A 27,695-nucleotide genomic window follows, 5' to 3' on the forward strand; every position below is an offset into this window, starting at 1 on the left:
CACATCCATTGTTGTCAGTTGCTTGGCCACCAGTCTTGGAGGCAAGGTCAGGATGTTAACCTTCTCCTCCTTATAAAATGCGTAGGGGTCCCAGCCCTGGGGTAGTCAGTTGTTGGGGGTGGAGCTGGCTCTGTTGTTGGGATTCGGATCAGAGGTGGTGGTCCAGATGGCTCCAGCACCCCCACAGCTGGACCAGGTCCTAGCCCAGCAGCAGGCCCTTCCTCCGGCTCTGGAGTGCGCTTGAGCTCTGGAGGTGGTTCTGGAGCAGGTTAAAGAGACAGGTTCTCACACATGCCTCACTTTCCCATGCATTTCCACAGACAGGAAAGATGCAAATGCCTTTTAGGGAATTCTGGCCCCTGAAACACCCCTGCCCCCTGCCCCACTCCCCCAATCATCTTCCCCGACTGCAGTCCCCTCACCTTCCCCCTGTTTCTCAGTGGGCTCTAGATGCGCCAGCTCCACCCAAAGACTTCTGACGAGGCCCACCGGGTGTGGGGCAGGGCGGCTGTGCAGCACCAAGGCCTGCTTCACGATGAACCAGGGGGAAAGGAGGGACTGGCCCAAATATTGTACCCAGTCCCGCCAAGTTCCCATCACAGAACTGGTGGCCTGGGGAGAGGCAGGCGGGCAGCAGCGTCAGAGTCCTGGTCTTTCCCTCCACTCTGCCCTCCCATGGCACCTTGTTTGGGACTCAGCCTCTGTGCAAGACCCTCCACATCCAGGGGACAGCCCCAAGCCAATCCCGGCCCCTGTGTGGCTGTCCGGGTTGTAGCAGGTGTGAGATCCAGCAGGTTCAACACGGAGTCTGTGTGAGACTCTTCTTCCCACTGGCAGCGCTCCTGAAGGTCCAGTGCACTGCCCACCCCCACCCTCCAGGCCCTGGGCATCTGAGATGAGGACTGAGACAGACTTGTGAGCAGCCTGCTCACCACAATCCTGTTCTGAGCCTGCCCGTGGGGATCAGGGGAGATGGATGTGGAGAGGGGCAGGCAGAGCGGGGTGGGTCTGTGGGGGGAGGAGACTCTGAGGCACAACTCAGCCCAGCCTCTCCTCTGGGTCCCCAAGGCCAGGGACCACACCCACTGTCCTCGTTGACTCCTGTCCTCCTGGAATTGAAGCCACCAGAGCTCAGCCCTCCCTTGGGAATCAGAAGATGTGTAAGATCAGGGTTCTGCCGGACCCTACCTAAGCCCCCACTCTGCCAACACAGGAGACCCTCCGTCTGCACCACAGACCACTCACTTTGCTAATTGCTCCTGCAGTGTGTCGTCCCGGTCATCATGAGGAGGTGTCCCTCCAGATGCAGCAAACACCTTGATGGCATCCAATCTGATGGACGATGGACAGGACCTGCGAATGATGGACAGTGTGACTGTCTGACTCGATGACTAGAACTGAGGCCCAGGGATTGTGTCTGCTTCATTCCTTGAGTCAGGCTAAGTGTCTCCACAAGTGGCTGCCTGTGGGAGGAGCTGAATGCACATTGTCGAGTAAATGAGCTCCAACCAGAACCATCCCAGCCAACTGAGTGGGCCTGGGGCCCTGCTCTCCCCTGCCATCCCCCATGTGGCTCCACCAAGGACCAGGACACGGTCAGCGAGGTGACATCTCTCACTGCTTGACAGGTTGTTTCCCATGTGCTTTTCCACACTCAGATGCCACAGGCTGCTGATGGGAGAGTCAGGGGACTTTCCATGGGACAGAGAGACATAATCGGCATGAAAAACCACAGCTGGTCCAGCAGCCCTTTCTGCAGAGTTGGCAGCAGATAGGCCCTGCCATGGCTGGTCCCCACAGCAGTGCCTACCACAGCCCTATGAGGTTGTCATTGTCAAGACCCACAGCTGGCAGTGGGCAGAGTCCCCACTGTGCTGAAGAGGGGACCGTGCTCACCTAGTTAACAGCTCGTCCAGGAACCACTGGGCTCTGGAGAAGGCCGAGTTGGTGGGCATCAGGGTGCAGATGTGGGGGATGTTGCCAGCCGGGAAAGCTGGTACCAGGGATGCCGCCACCTTCTTCAATGTGCCTTTCTGCAGGGCTCGCGTCCTGCGGGCCTCACACAGTGTCAGAGTGAACTCAGCTGCACACTGAGGGGGCAAGGAGGGACATCCTGTCAGCGGCATCACCGTGAATCCCAGGAGGATGGAGGTCTGGAGCTCACACAGGAGTCCCAGCCCCTCAGGGACGTGCGCAAGAGGAGGGACAGGAGGGCCCAGGCTGAATGTGGTTCTAGGTTTTCAAAGTTCCACTTTAGTTCGGCAGGTGGGAGATGTTCATGCAATTGTTACCTTCTTGGTATGTTTTTTTGTTTGTGTGTTTTAGCTGAGAAACAACAAACCTCCTTGTATTAATAGGTTGTACGGTGAGCGTTGTCTTCGTGAGGCCTCAAGAAGCATCCCCATTACAGAGATGAGAGCACAGAGGCTTAGGGATGTCACACGCCTGCTCAAGGTCCTGCACGTCAGAACTGTGAACTGCCCCGGATGCCATTCTGTCTCAGCTACCTGAGACTTATCTGCTCCCGACATGAATGGAAAGGGTGTGGGAACCTTGCCCATCCCTGTGTGGGGACAGTGAACACGGTAGACATGGCCTATGAAAACCACTGACTTCAAAAAAGACATTTTTCATCCTTTTATGTTAAAGGGCATTTTAAGACCCTCATTATGGAGATGCCAGATTCTGCAAAGGGGCAAATCCTGCAGACTCCACACTGGAGGAGGGTGGTCATCAGGCATGAATCTGAGCAGAGGACTCAAGAGGGAGCAAATCCATGTGGTGGGTGAAAAGTGACAGGTGACTCAGTGTCCCTGTGAGGCAATTGCCAATGAAGGAACACTGTGGTTGCCTTGGACAGCCTGACGTCGGCCAGGTGAAAATTTCAATGAGTGAGAAATTCCCGGGCCCGGCTGGGGGCAAGGCAGCCGCCATCATCAGATACTGCTGTTGGCAACGTCCCTGCCACAGCCCTGTGGTTTGGAATCTGCCTGCAGCCGTTACATTTTACATGTGCACGTCCTTCCAGCAGCAGTGGGCGTCCAATCCAGAGGGGGGTGGTACATATTGTGATCTGAATTGTGTGCCCCTAATTCCATGATTTGGGGACCCCTAGAACTTCACAATGTGTCTGTATATGAGTTTTAGTCTTTAAGCATGTAATTAAGGTGACGTGAACTCAGTGGTGTGGGTCTTCATCGAATCTGACCAGTGTCCTTAGAAGAGGAGGGGAGGACACGTGGCAGTGCAGAGGGGAGTCCATGTGACACACAGAGAGAAGACAGCCATCTCCAAGCTGAGGAGCGACCCCCTCAGGCGATACCAGCCCCGCTGACAGCACCATCTCGCACATCTAGCCTCCGGAATTGTGAGAAAATGAATGTCTGCTGTTACCACCACCCAGTGTGGTCCTGTGTTATGGCAGCCCAAGCAAGCAACCTAACGCAGTCCATTCCGACACACATCAGTGTTCCGGGCAGCACTGCTGACATGGCAGCTGAACTGCATCAGACCCATGTCCATCAGCACTGAAGGCTGCGTCGCTGGGCAAATGACCTCCCCGATTGGACCAGGTCTGCAAGGACAGTGGAGCTGAGTGCTCCAGAGGATACCTGGCAAGGTTGGTTTAAACAACAAAAACCGATAGGTAAATGTGCTTCTGGTCTACCATGAAGTGAAATAATATTTTTTCACTCTAATATTTCCACAAATATATGAGGAGCGTCTTTCTACTCTCCCATGTAACTGGAGGGAAGAGTGGAGGCCCAGATCTCTCTGTCATGGGGCTGAGGCACACCCTAGGGGCCATGGGAGGGCATCCGGGGTCCCCAGATTTGAGTCTGGGTTCTGGGCACTGCCAGATTGTCTCGGGTTTGTGGGTGTAGAGACCCTCAAGGCCAGTTCTCACCTGAGTCTGGCCCTGGATGGTGTCTGTGGCCTGATGCACCTTCCTGGCCCATGTTATCTCCATACCTGTATACAAGCGTCCAACACAGCCCTCCCCCCAAGCTCCCTGGGAAGGTACCAGGTCCCTTGCTTGGGGTGAAAGCCGAGTTCACACCTCCTTTTTCTTAGGTGTTCTGTGCCCTGGGGGAAGCCTCTGTGCCTCTCAGGGCCTCCCCCAGGCTCCCAAGCTGCCCAGTGGGGATGATGCTAGGCACCATTTCCCTAGGAAGTCATCAGGTGCAGATGGGACAAGGCCCCTAACAGCTGTGGGCTGGTGTCCCATGAATCTGGTACACAAACATAGAGGTGGAAGATGACAAGAACGAGTGGGACACAGCATGGAACACTAGACCAAAGAGCCCTGGGCCCAGCCTGTGATCTCAGGGAAGTCACTGCTCATGTGGGCCTCATTTTCAAGTCTGTACCTTTAAGGGTTTGAAAGGACAGGAAATTCCGATATGGTCCCTCACTGGCCTAAAAGCTCACGGTGGTCTCTTGTTAAACTTAGCCTCGGACAAGTGCCTCATGTGGGTCCAAGCGTTAGGGGCCTTCACAGCGGCTTCGAGTGAGTCCAGCCTCCTGGTGGGAACATCCTTGTGTGTCCGCTGAGTGCTCAGTAACTGGCTTCTGAACAACATAGAGGACAGCCCAGCTGATGGGGTGTCAGGTCCTGTCACTTGTCTTGTACTCTCGCTCTTGAGGTCCCTTCCTTCCTCTCAGCCTCTCTCTGGCTTTCGCTCTGTGTGTGCGTCTCAGTCTGTCTGTCTGTCATATCTCTGGAACAAGGAGAACAAGCACCCATGTTTTGAGCTGCCCCATGTAGACGCCCCACGGGAGAGAACTGATGGAGTAACCAGTCCGACAGGCAGGAACTCGGGCTCTCAGTTCAAACTGCATCCTGACAAAAACCAGACGAGTGACCTTGGGAAGCAATCTGTCCCCAGTCGAGCCTCAGTGGAAACACATCTCCTGCTTCACGGACACCTTGAGGCAGAGGCACCCAACCAAACCGTGCCCAGAGGCCTGCTCCACAGAAGATTTGAGGTGTTAATATCCGTACTTCACAGGGTTTGAGGGCAGTGTTGTTTGTGTCCCAAGTGTACAATAGGAAAAGGGAAAGCATTGCTGGTTAAAGTCAGGAAGCAAGAACCTGATACAAAGGTATTAATCAAACTCACCTCAGAGTTGCCTCCCTAAGAAGATGGCAGAATCCCGTCTGGTATTATTTAGTTTCCACGTGCCACCTACTCCCAAGCTAATGTCCAATTCCAATTCTCGAAGACTGTTGCTTTTTGTTCTGTTGTGGTATTTTTTGAGGAAAGTAGGTTATTGAGGTTTGAAAATGTAACATTTCAATTGTGAAATGACAATGTTACAAATCCTCTCTTTGAGAAGAGAAAATTTTATATCAGAAACATCAACTTTCCTGTGAGATGAAACAAGCCTGGAATAAATGACAAAGCTTCTAAGTTCTTATGTTTTTAGACTTTGCGTGTGTTTGATGATATAAATTGCCCCTAATGTTGGAACTGATTTTTACAAATACCTTGTGAAAGGTGGGCCAGCCAGGCTAGCCAGAAGTTTGAAATGGAGAAAACACGGCATTTGATATGCTGTGGGTCCATTTTCATCAAGTGTACCCAAGACCCAAGGTCCCAGAAGGTAAGACTTTGTTCAGATGTGTATAAAGCCCACCTTTTAGCACTTGAATTAAGGTAGCCAATCTCAGTCCTAGCCCCTATGCTTGAATTGGCTTGAATTTGTGACCCATGTATTGGAAAATTTAATAAAGTTAGAGGGCGTGGCTATGTGATGGTTCATTAATGGTACCAGCTGTCAATCACATACCATGTAAATCAAGCACATCAAACTCACGGCCCGTGGGCCGCATGGCTCATTCATTTGGCCTGTGCTAGCCTTTGAGTTTGACACGCTTGAAATGAACTGATAATGACCGCCATACTTTTTCCCCTTTTCCTTTCTCCCTGACCTTTTGGTTCTTTCCCTCCCAACTCTACAAAAATCAGGTGCGATTTTAGGTGTTTGAGAAGCAGGTTGTTTTGCCAGTCTACCCAGCAGTAATTAAAAACTACAAAACTTTTGCTTGTCTTTTGGATATTTTCTAAACATTGAAGAACTCGAGGGTGAGAAGGGTGAGGCCCTCTGCAGGCCTGGCTGAGAGGCAGGTGGAGGCACCAGTGCCGCCTGAGGGAGAGGCAGCCGTGCTCTGTGAGGGTCTGGCAGTGAGCAGCCTGGGCCCACCACAAGGCCTGGCAGAGAGGTAAAATGGGGTCCCCTGGAGTCCCGGTGGCAAGGTGGCTGTGCGCCCTGTGCAGTCACTCAGAAAGGCAGCATGGGGCCCTGTGCGCACCTGGCACAGACGACATTGAGGGGCCCTGTGCAGTCAGGTCGAGAGGCAGCAGGGGTTCCGTTCAGTCCTGGCTGAGAGGCAGCACGGGGTCTGCCATGGGCATGGCAAAAGCGCAGAACGGAGCCTTATGCCGGCCTCTCCGAAAGGCTGCCTGGGTCCTGTGCTGGCCAGGCAGAAAGTCAGTTTTAGGGTTTTGTGCAGTCAGGTCCAGAGGCAGCAAGAGCTGGTCTTGCCAGGTACAAATAGAATATAAATTTCCCCCACCTTGACCAATACATTAGTAGCTAAGCTTCTTGGGAGTGATAAGGGATCAAGAATATCCCAGGCTATAAGAAAGCAAACATTTAGCCCTGGCTGGTGTGGTTAGAGCACTGAAGGGTCACAGATTCCATCCCAGGCTCCGGTTGAGCACATGCAGGAGGCAACCAATAGATGTGTCTCTCTCATGCAGATGTTCTCTCTCTCTCTCTCTCTCCCCCACCCCCCACCCACCTTTCCACTCTCTCTAAATATCAATGGAAAAATATCCTTGGGTGAGGATTAATGAGAGAGAGAGAGAGAGAGAGAGAGAGAGAGAGAGAGAGAAAGAGAGAGGAAGGAAGGAAGGAAGGAAGGAAGGAAGGAAGGAAGGAAGGAAGGAAGGGAGGGAGGAAGGAAGGGAGGAAGGGAGGAAGGAAGGAAAATATCTCAAAAAGTTGCATTTATCTATTGTAAAAGATAAACCTATCAACTTGTGGAAGTGGCCCCAACTCGCCTTCTCCTTCAGATCCTAATAAGAATGGCCTTTCTAGATAAGGAATGATTTTGATAATGGCTGTTCCTCATTTCATCCATTGGCTCAGATTTGCTGGGAAGGAGTAGGGCAATCAGTGCAGTTGTGAAGTCCAAAGGTCTTTAGCCATCTTGTCAATCGTGAGAAGACCTTTCATCCAGACAGGAGCCAGGGTGCAGCTCTGCCCATTATCTAGGACCATCGGAGGCCTCTGGACTGAGTGCTGAGTTCAGAACATTTCAGGCCCCATCAAAGAAGCCATTGGCTCCTGCTGCTTCCTTAATCTCAAGGAGATTAATTTTATCTGCAAGTCCATGGTCATAGGACCAAGTTCTTAGATAGGAAGAGCAGACTCAGGACCACAAACGCTGTGATCCGCCCACTGGGACGTGTGTGCTGACACGGGACTCCCAACCACAGCCCATCATTCTTCCCAGCCTAGAAAGAGAGGCCCCAGGTAGAAGGAGGGTGAGAATAGGGGAGACACATCAGAGGACTCACCTGCCCAAGATATTTATTTCCCCCATTCGCCTGCTGTCCTCCTCTTCTCATTCCCGGTCTTAAAACCCCACTATCACATCATGACTGGGTTAGATAACATACCAGAATAAGGTTACCAACTGTTCTATCTGAGATGATGCCTTTCTTATTTGTTTGTCTTTTGTGTTGTTGTAGTTATTTGTGATATGACATGCTAGTCCATGGTAACTATTACTATTCTATTTTAACATCTTTGTAACAATTCTTTTGAAAATGTTACTGGTTTATGAAGTCCAAAAATTGGGGGCACTGGGCTATAACGTAAGGTCAGTAAAATGCCCCCCTTCACCATGCCCTGCCCAAGTCCTCTTATTCCACCAGACCCCTTTTTTCACTTCATCTGGTTGACAATGAAAACCAAAAAGTAATAAGAATAGACAACATGCTCCCAGAATTTTAAGCCCCACATCTACATAAACATGATTCACAGATTTACCTCTACTCGACTCAGACAATAGGTACCCTCCAGAATGAAAGTTCGTGTATCCAAAGGTCATTAAACCCAACCAAGTATACTTTTCCAATCTCACCAGGTCCATCCCTCCGTCAAACACTCATCGCTCACAGTCAAATAGACTATTTGCTTTCATAGCTCTGCTTTCTTTTCTGCCTTTCATCAATCTGTTGAACTCCTACTCATTCTTCAAGATGAGGCCTCAGTATCACTGCCTCTGTGAAGTCCTCCCTGACTTCTCCCCACATCTTTTCTTTCAGGCAAATCAAATGCCATTTGTCCCTATGTCCTTAGCACCCTAGACATATCTCTTGTTCAGCATGTAACACATTGCATTTGGAACAGCTGACTTGCTCTTCTGCTTTCCCTAATAAGCTACAGCTGTCCCTCAAAGCCTTTACCACCTCTGTCTTTCTACATCCAGCACCTAAAATAAACTATTTGGCATATATTTGTGCTAAGGAGATTATTGAATTCAAAAGAAACAGATCAAAGCAAGTAAAGCTTATTGGCTAAAACGAACATCAACCATTATACTTAGTTAAAATATTAAGAAAACTTAATAAAATTAAAAGTAAGGCAAGGTAACTTACTATGACCATTATTGTTATCACAGTTTTGGGGGTCCTGGCGAAGACTATAGAACAAGAAAAAGAAACTATAGGCATAAGAATTATAAAGGAAGGGATAAATTATTATTATTTAAGATTATATGATCATCAACAATTAAGAGAGAGAGAGAGAGAGAGAGAGAGAGAGAGAGAGAGAGAGAGAGAACTTCAGTTTCTGGCCATGATTAACCTTCCTGCTTGAAACAACCAAAAACCTAACAAAATACATGAAACAACAGTTTTGAAGCTACTGGACAGCATGCAATGAGGGAAACTGATCTCCAAGAGACTGGAAATCATTGATGTGGACCTTACAATCATCCCAATTTATGACCTTGAGAGAGTTTCCAGGCTGTGGCAGAGGTAGGGGAATCTCAGGCAGACCATGGTGAATTCCCTGAGCTGAGTTGCAGAAATAGAGCTGAAATTCCAGGAGGACTAAGTCAGCTGGGGTTTGCAGAACAGAGTTCTGGGAAAGACAGTGGCTTAGGCAGAGAGCCCAGAGATCTGCAGAGTGTGGCTGTCAAGTATTCCCCAGAGAACTGATCAGCAAGGGAACTACTCAAAGCCAAGCAAAGAATGAAGCACATGGATTAAAGCTAAGTGTCTGGTGCTTACATGGGCCCAGAAATAGCGCCTGTTCCTATGACACGGTTTATGGGACATTGAATCCATCACACTGAAAGGTCTCATCTCAATACTGGGGAATAATTATCTCTAGTCATAACACTGACCAGGCCCTGCCTGTCGAATCTTAAGACCCAAAAGGATCAAATTATTTTGAAGTAATGAAACTGTATCTCAGAACAAAGGTCAAGAATATTAGTGGGAATGCAAAACTATCCACAACTCAACGGGGTAAAATTTACCAATAAAAAATTACCAAGCTTGGCCCTGGCAAGTGTTTCTCAGTGGTTGGAGCATCAGCCCACATGCCAAAGGGTCTTGGGTTCAATTCCTGGTCAAGGGCGCATGCCTGGGTTGCAGTTTTGATCCCTAGCCCCAGTCAGGCATGTGGGGGAGGCAACAAATCAAAGTCTCTCTCTCACATTGATGTTTCTCTCCCTCTCTCTCCCTCCCTCTATCCCTCCTTCCCTCCTTCCAGTTCCTCTAAAAATCAATGGGAAAATATCCTCAGGTGAGGGTTAACAATAAACAAACAAACAAAAAAATTACCAACCTTGCAAAGAGACAGGAGAAAACAACCCATAATAAGGAGAAAAATCAATCAATTGTACCTTCTCAGACTGACATAGATGTTAAAATTGGAAGATAAGGCCCTAGCTGGTTTGGCTCGGTGGATAGAGCATCAGCCTGCAGATTCAAGGGTCTCGGGTTCGATTCTGGTCAAGTGCATGTACCTTGGTTGCGGGCACATCCCCAGTAGGGGGTGTGCAGGAGGCAGCTGATGGATGTTTCTCTCTCATGGATGTTTCTAACTCTCTATCCCTCTCCCTTCCTCTCTGTAAAAAATGAATAAAATATGTATTTTAAAAAAAATTGGAAGATAAGGATGTTAAAATGGTCATTGTACTTATATTTCATATGTTCACTATGTTAAGTACAGATAGGAAAGATTATTTAAAATCCACATTGAACTTCTAGAGATGAAAACTGCAATGTCTGAGATGAAAAATACAATGGAAATAATTATATCAAACACTAAATGAAATGTCAAACAAAAAAGAGTGCATAAGATATGATTTCATTTGTATATAAAATTTTAGAAAATTCAAACTAATTCATAGTGACAGGAAGCAGACCAGGGGTTACTTAGGTATGGGGGCAGTTAAGTGGCAAGGAGTGGTAGGGGGAGGGGAAGAGACATGAGGAGAACTTAAGCTTAAATATGTTCATTATATTGATTATGGGGATGGTTTTAAGAGTTCATATATGTCAAACATAAAAGTATACACTTTAAATATGTACAGTTTATTATATGTCAATTAGTGCTAAATAAAGCTATTAAAAATTATCTCCTAGTATAATATAGTTCAGCAAAGTTTCCAGATTTCTATCAACCAAAAAATAGCATTTTTCTATATCAGGTATAATGGATTAGAAAATATGATAACCTGGCTGGTGTGGCTCAGTGGTTGAGCATCAACCCAATAAGCAGGAGGTCATGGTTCAATTCCCAGTCAGGGCATATGCCCAGGTTGCCGGCTTGATTCCCTATAGGGAGCATACAGGAGGCAGTCAATCAACGATTCTCTCTCATCATTGATGTTTCTATCTCTCTCTCCCTCTACCTTCCTCTCTCTGAAATCAATAAAAACATATTTGGAAAAAAAAAGAAAATATGATAGCATTTACAAAATCAGCATTTAGGAATCCTATCTAATAAAAGAGAAACATGGTAATTAGCTGTAACTTCTCTACCCTTCCCATTGGCTAATCAGGGAGATATGCAAATTAACTGCCAACCAAGATGGTGGCTGGCAGCCAGGCAACTGATGTGAACAGGAGGCTTGCTTGCTCCAGTGATAGAGGAAGCCAACGTTCCCTGCCTGCCGCTGCTGGGCTCTGAGCTGCTCTCTAAGAAACATTGTTACAAATATAGAAGCTAAACAAAACCCCAGAAACCTGCTTTCAGTCAGCCGGGATCTCAGAGCTGGAGTCGCAACGAAGTTTCAAATACAGAAGGTAAACAAAGTCCAGAAATCTGCTTTCAGCAGCCGAGGTCTGACCTAAGCCAGCTCTCAGCTCCAGTGACAGCCATAGAAGATAAATAAATCCCAGAATTTAAAAAAAAAAAAAGGAAAAAAGGAGAGGCTGGGAGCTTTAGTCACCCACCAGCCTGAAAACGGCCCTCATCCCCTCACCCAGACTGGCCAGGCACCCCAGTGGGGTTCCCCACCCTGAAGAGGGTGTGACCAGCTGCAAACAGCCATCATCTCCTCATCCAGTCTGGCCAGGCACCCAAGTGGGACCCCCACCCTGATCCAGGACACCCTTTAGGGCAAACCAGCCGGCCCCCACCCGTGCACCAGGCCTCTATCCTATATAGTAAAATGGTAATATGCCTCCCAGCACCGGGATCAGCAGAACAGCGAGGCCTCCCAGCACCAGGATCAGCGGAGACGCGAGACCTCCCAGCACCAGGATCAGCGGAGCCATGAGACCTCCCAGCACCGGGATCAGCGGAGCCATGAGACCTCCCAGCACCGGGATCAGCAGAGCCACGAGGCCTCCTGGCCCCTGGAGCAGCGTGACAGGGGGCAGTGCCCAAACCCCCTGATTGCCCTGTGGCTCTGTGTGTGAAAGGGGAAGGCACCCTAAACCCCTGATCGGCCCTGCTCTACACCTGATAGGGGGGAACTCCCCAACCCCCTGATCGGCCCTGCTCTGTGTGTGACAGGGTGCGGTGCCCCAACCCCCCATGGGCCCTGCTCTGTGTGTGACAGGGTGGAGCCGCAACTTCCCATTGGCCCTGTCCTGAGTGTGACAGGGGGGAGCTCCCCAACCCCCTCCATGGTCCCTGCTCTGTGTGTGACAGGGTGGAGCTGCAACCTCCCCATCGGCCCTGCCCTGAGTGTGACAGGGGGGAGTGCCCCAACCCCCTGATTGGCCCTGCTCTGTGGGTGACAGGGGGCGGTGCCGCAACCTCCCCATCGACCCTGCCTTGAGTGTGACAGGGGGCGGTGGCCCAACCCCCCAATTGGCCCTACCCTGAGCGTGACTGAGGATGGCATCGCAACCTCCTGATCTGCCCTGCTCTGTGCATGACAGGGGGTGGCACCCCAACTCCCCAATCGGCCCTGCTCTGAGCCTGACCAGGAGCTGCAGGGCAGGCACCTAGGGATTGGGCCTGCCCTCTGCCACCCAGGAGTGGGCCTAAGCCAGCAGGTTGTTATCTCCCGAAGGGTCCCAGACTGTGAGAGGAAACAAGTGGGGCTGAGGGACACCCCTCCCCCCGCCACCCCCCACCAGTGCACAAATTTTTGTGCACCGGGCCTCTAGTTAACATTATAAAACACATGATACCAGCCCTTCCCAGGTATCTCAGTGGTTGGAGTATCAACCCATGAACTGAAGGGCCTAGGGTTCAACTCCCAATCAAGGGCACATGCCTGGGTTGCAGGTTCCATCCCTGGCCCCAGTTGGGGTGTGAGACACAAAGATGGTTTCTCAATCACTGCCTACATTTGGAAGATTTATTCAAACTCCATTCTATTCAAAAGGCAGCTTGAACTGCCTTCCTGCTCCCTGCTAGACAGTAAGTTCCTTGGTAGAGTCTCCGTGTAACCCCCACATGAAGTTACATGGTGGGTCGGAGTATGCTTGTTGAATAAATGATTCAGAAGTGGATGAGTCGTGTGTGGCATGAATGGAACCTGAGGCTGGGGCAGGCAACCCTGGACACGGGAAGAGAATAATGAGCACAGGGATGCGCTTACAGAGCGACCCAAATGGGATGGTCCGGTAAATCCAGGGTAAGATAACTGCAGATCCTAGCTTCACAGACTTAGTATTCAGTGAAAACGCTTTGCTCTGTACCACTACCGAACACATGGGCCAGGCCCCACCTCAGGATCTTCCATTTCTTTGCGATCTCTCTTCGTGTGCATGGGCTGTCAGGTTTTTTGAATTAGAGTAATAAGACATTTCTGAATCAACAGTCATCCAACAACCATTAATGACTCAAGAGGTCAATAGCACCTGGACTATTGTTCTATCCACATTTTCCAGACACGCATACTCCACAGAAATGCAATGCTAAGCTCTGGTTCAGGAGAATTTTCAGGAGAGTAACCAAAATACACCTTTAAACATTATATTATGGAAATAATAAAAGTCAAAGACACAAGCTTTGGAGTCCAACAGACTGGGTTCATTGGCCCTATTTGGCAGCTTTCGACTTAAGGAGCTGGAAGCAGTTACTAACCTCTTCATACCTTAGTATTCTCATCTGAAAAATGGGAATAATATAATGCTTGCCTTGCAGTGTTGTTTTGAGATTTCAGTGCGACCGTACAGACAAAACACCTACTTGGCGTCCAATTAATGGAAGCTGCTATTTTATCACTATGAATGGAACGAATGGAATAGAATAGAAATTGCTATTGGGGACATTGATCTAGAGGAGCTGAGAAAGCAGACCTGGGGGTGGGGGCGGGAGCGGGACTGTATAAAAAGGACTGTGCAGCGGAGCCTGGAGGGATGTCAGTGGAGTGGCTGTCCTGGTTCTGGAAGGCTGATGGCTCACAGCTCAAAAGCAAAGAGGATGCAGGATTGCAGGGTGTGGATGGCAAGTTAGCCAAGGAGCACTTGGAAGAGATTTCTCTTTGATGTAGCAGGCTGATCTGACGCCAACTGGACCAGCTTTCAACCCTCAGAGGGCAAAGGAACACGAGAACCCAGTGATACAAGACAAACAAATGCTATTAGCTTTTACAACCAAAATATGAACTAGCCTTACAGGCAAGTTTTGAGTTCTTCCTGATTGCATCAGCCCTCAAGTGATCTCCACTGTGATCCATGGGTTTTCCTCTACTGTTCGCAGCAAAGGAGATCCTGCTGGGGACCTAAACTAAGTCCGAGGAAGGTCTCACTTTACACAATAAGGATATTTCTGGAAGTTATTACGTGAGAGGGAGTTTTGCTGAGTACACTTTTCAGTGTAGTCTGTGTAGTCTGATTCCTTTTACAGTGCAAACCACCACCCACAATGTTTGTTTGCCATACGTGTACTTTTGACCCTCAGTGGGTCTGTCTCTAAAATGCCCTCCCTGGGCATTACATGGCTTTTACCCAGATCCCAAACTAGAAACTGGACCGTTGTTACAGGGCGCTCTTTAAGGAATTTACAGTGAGAAGAGACAGGATAGGCATTCGAAAGAAAAGGCTTAAGAATGTCTTTTAAAAGTTTTTCCTTCCGCCCTAACCGGTTTGGCTCAGTGGATAGAGCATCGGCCTGTGGACTGAAGGGTCCTGGTTTGATTCTGGTCAAGGGCATGTACCTTGGTTGCGGGCACTTCCCTAGTAGGAAATGTGCAGGAGGCAGCTGATCGATGTTTCTCTCTCACCGATGTTTCTAACTCTCTATTCCTCTCCCTTCCTCTCTGTAAAAAAATCAATAAAATATATATTTTTTTAAAAAAGTTTTTCCTTCCTTGGCCGGTGTGCGAAGTGGTTAGAGCATTAGCCTGTGGACTGAAGGGTCTCGGGTTTGATTCCCGGTCAAGGGCACGTACCTCAATTGAATGTTTCTCTCTCTCTCTCTCTCTCTCTCTCTCTCTCTCTCTCTCTCTCCCTCCCTTACCCGCTCAATTAAAAATTAATGGGCCCAGCCCCAGGCAGTTTGGCTCAGTGAATAGAGCATCGGCCTATGGACTGAAGGGTCTTGAGTTGGATTCCCAGCAAAGGCACATACCTAGGTTGCAGGCTCCTCCCTGGCCCCAGCCCTCGTCAGTACTTGTTCAGGAGGCAACCAATGAATATGTCTCATATCGATATTTCTCTTTGTCTTTCCATCTCTTTTCCATTCTCTCCAAAAATCAATGGAAAAATATCCTCAGGAGAGGATTAATAATGGGCCCAGCCAGTATGGCTCAGTGGTTGAGTATTGACCCATGAATCAGTAAGTCACTGGTTCAATTCCTGGTCAGGGCATATGCCCAGGTTGTGGGCTTTATCTCCAGTAGGGGGTGTGCACGAGGCAGTTGATCAATGATTCTCTCTAATCATTAATGTTTCTATCTCTCCCTCTCCCTTCGTCTCTCTCTAAAATCAATAAAAACACATTTTTTGGTAATTAATGGGGAAAAATCCTGGGGTGAGGATTAATATTTTTAAAAAAGTTTTTCCTGGAGGATATACGTATATCCTGAAATCCCGCCAAAAGGATTTAAAACAGCACAAAACAGCCCAACCGGCGTGGCTTAGTGGTTGAGTGTTGACCATAAACCAAGAAGTCACCGTTCAATTCCAGGTCAATGCACATGCCCAGGTTGCAGGCTCAATCCCCAGTCGGGGGTGTGCAGGGGGCAGTTGATCAATGATTCTCTCTCATCATTGATGTTCCTATCTCTCTCTCCCTTACCCTTCCTCTCTGGAATCAATGAAAATATATTTTAAAAAATAAAACAGCACAAAATAAAAACACAACAGTTCCAGGACCTACAACATGGCCAACAGAGCTGATGCAAACTCTTTACTCAGCACAGCAAGAAGGTACAGAAATATAGCTGAGGTCACAAACAAGGATTAAAATCCCAGGTGCCATGAGCACAGAGGGCACTGAAGGTCAGAGCAATGAGCAGTGAGATGAGTCTGGGCACCTGGCGTGGTTGCCAGAACTGGAGACAGGCCCGGTGCCAGGAGCCTGGATTTTCCTACCCCTCAGGAGAGGAGGCCATAGGCCTGACACAAAGTGGGATGTGAGACACCTGGGAAGGCAGCTGCACCATAGTAAGCCAGGGACTGGAGACACTGGCAATGGCCCAGGGAAATAGGAAGGAGCTTGTCCCCAAGCCCGAAGACAAACATAAAAATTGGTCCTGGGCTGGTGACACCTGGTAACCTCTGGACACGTGGCAGAAGCAAATGCAAAGTGCTCTGAATCTCTGTGATACAAGCTCACGTTCCAGAAGGACTTGACCGTCACACAGGGCTTTCCCAGGCGGAGAGAAGGAGTGGTCGCTCTCAAAGGCTGAATCCTTGTCCAGGCAGAGAAAAGAGCTGGGCCCAAACCCAGTACTTCCCATCTGTAGTCCTGCCTCTCGCCGATGGGTTCCCAGGGCACCCCGGGAAGTGGGCAAGCTGGTACTGTAGGCCTCCTGGGATCAGACACAGGTGCAAAGGTGCCTCACTTAGAATGAATGCCAGTCATCTCCTGGACATCACCTCCTCCCCCTCACCTCCATGCTGCTCAGCTGAGAAGGGAGCGTGAGAAGAGGGGACGTCTAGTGGGGATTGGAGGGGCACTGGAGTCTCTGGTTGACAAAAATCAGAAGCTGTTCCCATGAAGTGGGAGTCTCTTTCTTGAAAGCCACTTGAACTTTGTCACCCCAATCAAGCTTATCTCTTCTTGTGTTTGCTTAGCTCACGGGTGGGAAATGTCATTCCCCTCTCCTCATTTTATGGAACACTGTTCACAAGTGATAAATTTTGAAACGGCCACTAACCTCCTTGGCCTCAAAACTCACACACAAGAAACCTGACCCAAAGGAGGCTAGTGGGGGTTGCCTGAGGGAGGATTGCACTGTCTAGGACCTGGGGGCAGGGGGCAGCGGGGGGGGGGGGCAGGATTCTTGCCTTGTGACTGCCAGCTTGGTCTACCTGCCTGTCCAACTGTCAGGCTTCCATTTGCAGCGGGAGCTGTCAGCTCTTCACCGACTGTGCCAGACCCCTGACCAGGCCGCGTGCATCTGCCCAGGCATTGCCTGGAGAAGAAGTACAGGCAGTCACAGGCCCCGCTTTTCCTCAGACCCCGGGAAAGGAGTATCCGATGGCTCCAGGCTTCCTAGAGGCCTCTGGGATGGGTGCTGACTCTTCCTAAGGAGAAACTTTCTCGACCCTCCTTCCCAATCTCCACCTTAGAGCCCAGTTAGCAGCACGGGGGGTGTCACCTGACATCTGTGGTCATGGGAGAGGGTCTGATGTGGCGTTTATATGCCAGGTGTAAACCAAAATGAATCTTAGGCTGTAATAAAGAGTAAAAAGCATTTCTTTCAGCAAAAAGGGGCAGCAGCCAGGAAACACAGATTCAAATAGCACCCTAGGTTGTGTTCCACCACAACCAAGTGGAAAGTTCCCAGCCAGGTTCTCAATCTCCCGGCTGCCCAGCCCCAGTGATTCCGTGGTTTGAGAGTGTGTGCCCACCGGGCTACTCCATATCTCTCTCTGTCTCTTCTCTTCCTTTTACGGGAAGAGCTATGGCATCGTTATGCTTTGACGGCCTTATTTATTGGCCCATCATTAATTGGACATCTCTCAAGTGCCAGGTATGGGAATCCCAAAGAAGAAGTGCTGTGAAAGAGGATACATAGAGAAGTAATCCCAGTAGGAATTAGGATATAGGTGTTCGCCAAGTGCTCTACGGGTCCAGAGGAGTCCCAGAGGAGGTGACCAGGTGAAGGGAAAGACGGGCGCAGAGAGCAGAGTGAGAGCGAGCACAGGGCATGGGCGGCCCTGACGCGTCCAGTCGGCTCAGCAGGTACTGCCTTCTTTCTCTCCACTACCCTTTAGCTGCCTAATAAAATGCATCTCAGTTGCCACACAGCTGGTTTAAAGGCTTAAACCTTCCCTTTAGTATGTAGTGTTTTAACCATCTAAAAAGGAGACCGATGCCCTAGCCAGTTTGACTCAGTGGATAGAGCGTCAGCCTGAGGATCAAAGGGTCCCAGGTTCAAATCTGATCAAGGGCATGTACCTCAGATGCAGGCTCAATCCTCAGCCCTTGTCAGGGCACATGGGAGAGGCAACCAATCGATGTGTCTCACATCCATGTTTTTCTCTCTATCTCCCCCCGCCCCTCCTTCCACTCTCTCTAAAAAAAATCAATGGAAAAATATCCTTGGGTGAGGATTGAAAAAAAAAAGGAGGCTGATTTGGACTGTGGAGGAGCCTGTCGAGGAGGCATTCCCTCTAATACAAAATAGCTCCAGGGGCTGATGACATCTTTGTAAAAATTAAGTCTCTGGGAAGAGATCAAAAGGTTATGTAAATAAGGTGAGGTTTTGAGTTTAAAAGGATTATTTAGTATTTCCCTGTTTGTCTAGATCTAGATACACACAAGTATATACACACACACAAACATGTATGTGTAGCTTTGTATACACACACACACACACATATATACACACACATTTCATGGGTGAGGAGCACCTTAAAGGCTGCAGGACCATAGGGCTTTGCATTTGATTGACACCCGTTAATGTTTGCTGAATTAGAGCAAATCTCTGCTGTGCCCCTCCTGTGTGTTTTTTATCGTTGACCATTGCTCTCGAGTTAATATTTGAACCTGGCCATAAAGGAGGTGACAGATGCTGACCTATGGCCAACACTCAAAGGGGAAATAACCTCTTATAAATCAGCCCACACTGGCCAGCCCCACCAGCAGAGCTGCCGACCAGCTGTGGAGGGAGCCTCATCGCCACCATGAATTTCTCCGGCAAGTACCAGCTGCAGAGCCAGGAAAACTTTGAGCCCTTCATGAAGGCAATTGGTGAGTGCTGACCCGGGCACGGAGCCGGCGGTCATGGCAATCAGTGTCTGAGCTGGCAGGGGGTGGCCGGTCACAGATGCAGGCTGGATGCTGGGATGGGAGGAGAGGCTCGGGCTTTCTGCAGACCAGGGCCCTGTGGTGCGTGTTCCTTTTGCAGTCACTGGCAGCTTGTGCTGGCCCTCGCTGAACGTGGCCACCCACAGGCAAGTGCAAGGAGCACTGAACGAGTGTCTGATTTGGATTGAAGCCACCTCTGCTAGTAACTCACTGTGTGACCTTGTTCATTCATTCATTCATTCATTCATCCAGCCATTCATTCTCCTGGCGTTGATTCAAGCCCACGCATATTCTAAGCACCGTGCTGGACAGATACAAGGGAACCTGACATTGAGCCCCATTTCCAAAGTCACAGTTTAGCGAGGGAAAGGAGACGAAATAAATACAATAAAGAATCTCCTAATGTGTTCTGAGCGTTGACTCAGTGCCAGGCACTGTGCCAAGCCCTTGATAGGCAATATCCCATTGAATCCTCAATGAAAGAACTCTGAGTCGGGTACTATAATTTTTCCCATTTTACAGTCAAAGCAACTGAGACCTTAAAAGGTTAAGTAATCCCAACCAAGGTCACTCAGGTAGGGAGTGTTTGCACCAGGAATTGAAGCAGGCACTGGCTCCCAGAGTCCCCACTTTCACCTGCTGTGTCCCCCAGAGGATTGTGCAGGAGGATGTGGTGCTCATGGGAGGGCAAGGAGAGGAGGTTTGATGTGATGAAGGTGAGCCTTGGCTAACCTTGGAAGATGAGCAGGTGTCTACTAGGGGACTGGAAAAGGGGATGGTACTCCCGGTAGAGGAAACCTTATAAGCAAAGGGGCCATGTGACAAGGAAGGGTGCCAAGAGGGAGAAGGGTGGAAAAGACAGCAAAGACAGAGGGAGGAGGGACTTCAGGGCCAGCAGAGAGCTTGGATCTACTGTCATGCCACCTCTCTGTGGCTCACATCCCTCACCTGTGCAACAGGACACTATCAATGCACGTGGGTTTGTAAACCTCAATTCTTATGACACCACAGACATGCTCTGAAATTTGTGAAGCTCTGTCCCAGGGCAAGGGACTCCTGATACCTCCTCTTCGAGAGCCTTGCCAGCAGAGGTTGAGATAGGGCTGGGTGGACAGATGTCGACCAGGACAGGCCCAGTTGGTGCATGTTGCTCTGGCATCATAGCACCCCAACCCCACGTCTCACTCTCAAGAGTGACCTGGCCTGGAAGGTAAACTGTATCAGCCAACTTGAGTGTGAAGGATGAAATGCTTATGCTCAAAGAGCAAATTCTCTGGGTGTTAAAGGAGGAAGAGTGAGGAAGGAGAGTGAGCAAGAACCAGGTGCTCATGACGGGAGAGGTCTTCAGCCCTAGCCAGTTTGGCTCAGTGGATAGAGCATCGGCCTGCAGACCAAAGGGTCCCAGGTTCGATTACAGTTGGGGGCACGTACCTTGGTTGTAGACTCCTCCCCAGTCAGGGAGCATGCAGGAGGCAACCAATTGATGTGTTTCTCTCACATTGATGTTTCTCTCTGTCTTTCCCTCTCTCTTCCACTCTCTCTAAAAAATCCTCTGGTGAGGATTAAAAAAAAAAAAAAAAAAAAAGACAGGAGAGGTCTTCAGGCCAGAGGAGTGTCTTCTTTATGAACCAACTGACAAGATGGTGAGCCAGCCAGGGAAGGTCAAGTCGGGCCACTGACCTTTCCTTTCAAAGGTCAAGGCCCATGTTACTCATAGGACTCCATGCCTGTGGCCTCCAGGGAGTCACAGCACCTCCCTCTCCCCCTCCGTACTACAAACTTTCTCTGTGGCCACTGCCTGGCAACTCCAACCTCTGCCCATCTCTAAACCTCAGATGGTTTCCACCAGGTCTGCCTGACGACCTCATCCAGAAGGGGAAGGACATCAAGGGAGTGTCGGAAGTCGTGCAGAATGGGAAGCACTTCAAGCTCACCGTCACCACCGGGTCCAAAGTGATCCAGAACGAGTTCACCTTGGGGGAGGAGTGCGAGCTGGAGACCATGACTGGGGAGAAGGTCAAGGTAGGAGATGCCCCTCCAGCCGCACTCCGCTTCTGGAACTTTTCTTGGAGCTTGGTCCCAGGGCTTCCTCCCTTAAGGGTCACACCTCACAATTCCCACCATGGATGCCCTATCGCTGAACTTACTTCTGGGGCGAGAAGCAGAAGGACAAAGTCAACGCTTGGGGAAGAAGCTCTTAGGGAAAACTTCCCTAAGGACTGATGATGGGGTGGGCTGGCCCAAGAATCCGAGCTCTCCCAATGCGGAGGAACTGGTGGAACGATGCCTACAGCCAGGGACTAAGTCCCAGGTTCTTCCAGGCCCAACAGTGGGCAAGTGGGGGTCAGTGAAAAACCTTTCACAGAGCCTGGGTCTCCTTGAGTCCAAATTAAACGGGCTTTGCTGGGCTTCGAGCCAGTGGTCCTGGGGAGAAGCTTCCTGGAGGAGGTACTGGCAACCCAGAATGCCAAACCTTCAAGGGTGATCCCCAAGCTCCCAACCTCAGCTATGTCATCTGTAAAACAGGCACCATCACCCTTCCCAGACTGAAGGCAGGGCCACATCCCTCCCGCTGGGCTGTGGCTCAGGTGTGTAATGAGCGCTGGGTGCGGGCTGTGTGAGCGTCAGCAGGCGCTGGCATGGAGATCCAGGCACTGGGGTACCCACCACCAGGAGCCTCTCTTCCTTCCTTAGAAACTCCATCCACCCCAGCACGGCCAGCACCGCTGAGCAGCCCCCTCCATTCCTTCCCTCCAGACAATTTCGTGCATTGGGCTCAGCACGTTGATATTTTTACCTCTTCTGATCAGTCTTTATTTCTGCTTCTCCAGATGCAACACTACAGGTCAGGAAATCTGTGATAAAATTTAGGAGGAAAAATCCTTTCTATGTGCCCATAGGAAGGGGCGCGTGGTCATGTGTTTTACCACAGACCTTTTCTGATTGTCCATTTTTGAGGAAAATTTTTAACCTTGGCTGGTGTCTTCTGCTCCCTGTTTCCTCTTCCTGGGCTTCTCTTGCCTCTCCCTGGATGCATAAAGCTTGAGAAGGAGACCCCAATAAGAATGACAAGCATGCTGGAATGTGCTCTCCCAACTGGCCAGTTCTTAAATCTTGCTACCACCTCCCTCTATTAGCTTGGAGAATTGAGATCTTACTCAAGTTTACCTTAGTGTTTTGAGCCAGTTAAGTGTTGTGTTGCTGATTTCTAGATCACCTAGCATAAATTTTAAAAGTCTGGCTAAAGATACCCTGACAGTTTCTTCTAGCGATTTTCTTTTAAGTAAATTTTGTAATGTTTTTATTGATTTCAGAGAGAGGCAGGGAGACGGAGAGAGAGATAGAGATAGAAACATTAATGATGAGAGAGAATCATTGACTGGCTGCCTCCTGCACGCTCCCCACTAGGGATCAAGCCCGCAACCCAGGCCTGTGCCCTGACCAGGAATGGAAAGGTGACCTCCTGGTTCATAGGTCGACGCTCAACTGCTGAGCCACATCAGCCAGGGCTTCTTTTAGTTTTTAAATACAATTCACTTCTATTAGGAGTCAGAGAGCTGGGAGATTGGCCTTCTATGAAGAGGAGTGGTGGGTTGTTGTCAGCAGAGACCCATGCCGGGGACCCAACCTCATTAGCAAAGGCCTTGCTCCCTGCCAGACCCTTCCTCACGGGCCATCTCTTCTGTCCCTTGCAGGCAGTGGTGCAGCTGGAAGGTGAGAATAAACTGGTGACATCTTTCAAAGGCATCAAGTCCGTGACGGAACTCAATGGAGACACAGTCGTCCACGTAAGTTGCCACTCTGAGCTGTGACTCCCAGTGCTTGAGGGGAGAAGTGCGGGGCCGAGTGAGGAGCCGCCTTTCCCCCCACCTTTGCAGCTGTTTGTCTCTGCTGCCACCTCCTAAGGACCCACTATGTATATCAATATGTGTGGCAATTGACACACATATCTGCAATCTTCCCAGCAAAGCTGCGTTTTCTAAATGGGGACACTGAGGCAGCAAATAGCGAGGAAAGGCAGAGCTAGGGTTCCTCTCAGTGGGGTCTGTCTCATAGGGCTGCCACCCACAGTTGCAGCACAGCACACCTTTGGGGGAACCACTCCCCTTACAGACAGGTTAGATTTACATACTTATTGCAATTGTGCAGTGTCTGCCAGTCAGGAGTGTTAGTCTAGGAGTTCAGTGCATTAGGGTAGCTTTCCAACAGATCAGTGAGGAAGGGGCACCCTTTTCTAATTCACCAGACTCCATATGTGCGGGCAGCGGCCCCAGCTGGGGCTTCCCCACTCGCCCTGGGCTCCTTCGGGCTGTCCTTCCACCACCACATTCCTGGTCCAGATTCGCCACTCCAGCCTCCCCACTTCCTTCTCTCCTCCTTGCCCTACCCTTCCTTCACCAAACCTAAGTAAGATGGGGCAGGAGAGGTCTCGGTAGGAGGAGACCGGGGTCATGGAGAGCCACCAGCACAGCCCACCCTCCTCAGTCTCCACGGGGATTTGGCCTCGGGACACGCTCCCGGGCCAGAGGGCAGGAATCCACTCATCGCCGCCTGTGTGCCTCTGATTCACAGAGCAGCCCTTCCACTGACACAGAACCCACACGTGAGGCAGGCTTTGTTTGACCAAAAGTTGGTCCTTTTGTTGCTTTTTCTGTTGTATGACAGTGCCATGATCATTAGCCAGAGCCCTTCTCTTCCGCCTCCACGCTAACCAAGCAGCCACAAAGACTTCTACGTGCCCTACAAGCCCAGGGCAGTCCACAAATGCCTTTGCCCATTCGGCATTAATAAGGAGAATCCTATTCATGGCAGTTTTATGGCAGCTTACGAATCTGGCACACTGCCGTGGTGGGTGCCACGTCATCCTTGGCGCCTGGCTGCCAGCCACATCTGTCTCCGACCCAGTGCACCAGTGCAGTGTCTCTCCATCAATGATGTCTCCTGACTCTTCCTTGCCCCAGACTGTACTTCAGGGAGTAACAGCCGGCAGGATGCTGCTCAAGGGGTCTGTCCCCACTCAGTCCAAGTGGAAAAATCCCTCAACTTGGGAGAGTGTGAGAGTCAACCATGAAATATGCGGTCCCAGCCCCCACCTGGGCACATTCACAGCAGCTCAGGGAGGCACCAGCAGGGGAGCAGGAGAGGATCAGTCCTGGGCTTAGCCTTGACCATTGTGCTTCAACACTCTCCATCTCTTCTAGCCCTCACATCTCCAGTGAAGGAGGCAGGATGAGGGGTTTAATAGACAGGTTGACCTGTCCAAGGTCTTGGACAATGAGTTGTAGAACCAAGGTTCAAACCCAAGTCTTTCCATTCCATTCCATTGCTGCAGAAACTAAGAGACTCCTTTTTAATGCTAATGACATTGCCACAGTCTTGTACAAGAGCATTAGTGGGAGGATGGGGTGGGGGTAAAGGGCACATGCCTCAAAAACTCAAAAACTGATAAGCCCAAGAAATCCAGGGGTTTCGCAGTTTTGGAGGAAATTAGGCCCTACCTGCTATGTTCCAGGCTGGGTGCCTCCGTGTTTCCATATACGTGTGTCCTTGCTACTCAACATGTGTTTGGTACATATTAGGCACTCAATCAAACTTTGAGAAATGGGATTGGACAAAACTGGTTTTGATGGTCACGCTCTAACAGTCATCAATGTAGAAAAGACTTCAGTAAGAGCCAGGATAACTCTCCACATGAGGAAGGAAAGTGACAAAAAGTTGGCCTGGGATTTTAGAAAAGATTGCCAACCCTTTCTCTGATCCTATAAAAAAACAGAGGACTCCTTGGGCTGTTACACATGATAGCATATTTACAGCTGATTTGATGACTTAGTCATCTTTTACAATTCAACATCAGATGGTTAGAGAGGTTAGATTGCATGCTTAATACAATTTTGCAATCATACTTATTGCATGATTTCTTTTCTGACTTTCAGACCATGACATTGGGTGACATTGTCTTCAAGAGAATCAGCAAGAGAGTTTAGACATCTGCACTTCATATTCTCTCACTGTGTAAAATTAATGTAATAAAGTTAACTTTGTTAAAAAAAAAATGTCTTTGCTTCTTGGTGGCCTCTCATGGATGCTGTTATTGACATCAGTAAGCACTGACTACCTATATTTTCATAAACTTTGATAACCTGCACATTCCATCCTCATGGGGTCAGATCTGAAGCAGACCCCAGGCTGCCCACTTGGGGGATGCCACAAGGAACATGAAATGTGGCTGGATTTGTAGAACAGCCCTAAATGACCTTTCCTAGGAGTTGGGGCAAATGGATATGCGGTGTGCTGGCCCAAAGGGAAAGGTGGGTCCCTGTGGGGACAGAGAGTGTGGCCACAGCGGCCTCACCCACCAGTGGACATGCACAGAAAGAGCAGGCGCTGGCCCACCAACGAACAATTCCCCTCCTGGGGGAGGGCTGAGTGAGGAGCTTAGCAAGGGGTGCCAGAGTAAACAGAGGAAGCTCAGAAGGAAAGTCCCTACATGCAATGAGCAGAGGCAGAATGTGGGAGAAGAATGATTTCTCTGAACAGTACCAGGCTCTGGTAGTTGTTATGGGTTAAGCTGCATCTCCCCCAGATTTGCATGTTTAAGTCCTAACCCTCATTACCTCCAGAATGTGACCTTATTTCAAAATAGGGCCATTGCAGATGCAGTGAGTCAAGTTAACGTGAGGTCACACTGGAGTAGGGTGGGCCTAGCCCAATACGCTGGCATCCTTAGTAAAAGGGGGAATTTGGACAGAGACACCTCACAGGGAGCACACAGCGTGAAGTCAGGAGGTGTGCTGTCCCACGCTCAGGACCCACCAGAAGCTGGAGCCGGGCCTGGAGCAGGTCCTTCCCTGGAGCCCTCAGAGGCAGCGCGGCCCTGCCAGCACCTTGCTCTCAGATGTCTGGCCTCCAGACACCCTGCTGTGCTGTAAGCCGCCCAGTCTGTAGCAGTTTGTTATGGCAGCCCCGGCAAAGTCACAGTGTCCATTCCCCAACTTCAAAGAGCTGCCATCCTCGGCATTTCCATCTTCTTCACACCTCCCAGCTCCCAGAACTTGCCCAGCTCCCAGAAAGCTCAACAAAGAAGCTATTTGGGGAAAATCCAGTTTTCCTCTTCTGTTTGCACACGGAACACTTTAGTCTTTTTTTTATTTTTATTTTTTTGTTTTTCATTTCTTTTTTTTTTTACAGTATTATTGAGTATTTTTTATTTTTATTTATTTTTTTAATAACTCTTTATTGTTGAAAGTATTACATATGTCCCCCTTTTTCCCCCATTGACCTCCTCCAGCCCGCCCTCCCACCTCCTGCCCCAGGCCTTCAGCACCTAATTGGGTTGTGCATATATGCATACAAGGTCTTTGGTTGATTACCTCCTTCCCACCCATCTTCCCTCTGAGATCCCACACTCTGTTTCATGCTTCTATGTCTCTGGATCCACTCTGTTCATCAGTTTATTTTGTTACTTAGATTCCACATATGAGTCCAAATATGTGATAGTTGTCTTTCTCTGACTGACTTATTTCTCTGAGCATGGTACTCTCCAGGTCTCTCCATGCTGTTTCAAAGGGTAAGAGATTCTTCTTTTTTACTGCTGCATAGTATTCCATGGTATCAATGTGCCACAGCTTTTTTATTCACTCATCTACTGATGGGCATTTGGGCTGTTTTCAGACCTTAGCTATTGTAAATTGTACGGCTATGTACATAGGGGCGCATATATTCTTTCTGATTGGTGCTTCAGGTTTCTTAGTATATATTTCTAAACGTGGGATCACCGGGTCAAAGGGCAGTTCCATATTTAATTTTTTGAGGACACTCCATCCTGTTTTCCATAATGGCTGCACCAGTCTGCATTCCCACCAGCAGCAGAACACTTTATTCTGATATTTCTGATCACCCAATGTGTGTGTGTGTAGGACACCAGCTGGGTGTGCCACAATTTAACTCAGTTCTGACACTGTCTACCTGGAGATAGTGTCAGATCCCACAGGTTAAGGGCTCAGTCCTGTGAGACCGCCACCCTCCCACACAGGTTAGAGCCCAACTTGGCTGGAAATGACCTCCTCCATTTTGGATCTGATTATTTGCTAGAATAGCTCACAGAACTCAGGGACACACTCACATGCATCTGTTTATTAAAGGATATGATAAAAAAAAATACAGGTGAACAGGTGGATGAAGACACACAGGGAGGTCTGGGAGGGTCTGAGCACAGGAGCCTCTGACCCTGAGGAGTTGGGGTTGTCACTCCCCCAGAACATAAATGTGTTCACCGTCCTGAAAGCTCAGAACCCCATACTATTGGGGTCCATGGAGGATGCCTGGTGTAGGCATGATCTAGTATTAACCCCTTTTCTAGCCCCTTTTCCTCTCTGAAGAAGTGGGAGGTGGAGCTGAAAATGACAACCTTGGTCTTTCTAACTGCTTCCTTTTTCTGGGGACCAGACCCACCCGGGAGCCACCTGGGAGCCACCCAGGAGCCCTCCCCAAGTTCCCTCATGGGAACAAAAGAGGATCCTTATGTTCTTATGACTTGAGAATTAGGAGGGTTCCAGGAGCCCTGTTTCGGGGACTGAGGATGAAGACCAAATGCGTATTTCTTATTATAAATTACAATACCTTAATCAATGAATGAATTAACAAATGAATCTGTCACATTTCAACTTCTAGATTTGAAACCCAATTACTTGTTACTTAGATTATTTCACAGTCAACCTAAGGCATCTCCCTTCCTCCCTCCCTTTCTCTCTCTCTCTCTCTCTCTCTCTCTCTCT

General features: G+C 49.4%; 1 protein-coding gene across 1 annotated transcript; it reads left to right on the forward strand.

Moving 5' to 3' along the window:
- Positions 1 to 18,797: 18,797 nt before the first annotated feature.
- Positions 18,798 to 24,905, forward strand: FABP1 (fatty acid binding protein 1; the record flags this gene model as incomplete). The annotated part of the gene is made up of 4 exons (XM_081101586.1): positions 18,798 to 18,864; positions 20,771 to 20,943; positions 22,617 to 22,709; positions 24,855 to 24,905. The coding sequence occupies 4 exons, from the start codon at positions 18,798 to 18,800 to the stop codon at positions 24,903 to 24,905; spliced, it is 384 nt and encodes a 127-aa protein (XP_080957712.1).
- Between the last annotated feature and the right edge of the window lie 2,790 nt (positions 24,906 to 27,695).

Source organism: Myotis nattereri (genome assembly GCF_964212035.1).
Source record: "Myotis nattereri genome assembly, chromosome: 10".
Lineage (NCBI taxonomy): Eukaryota > Metazoa > Chordata > Mammalia > Chiroptera > Vespertilionidae > Myotis > Myotis nattereri.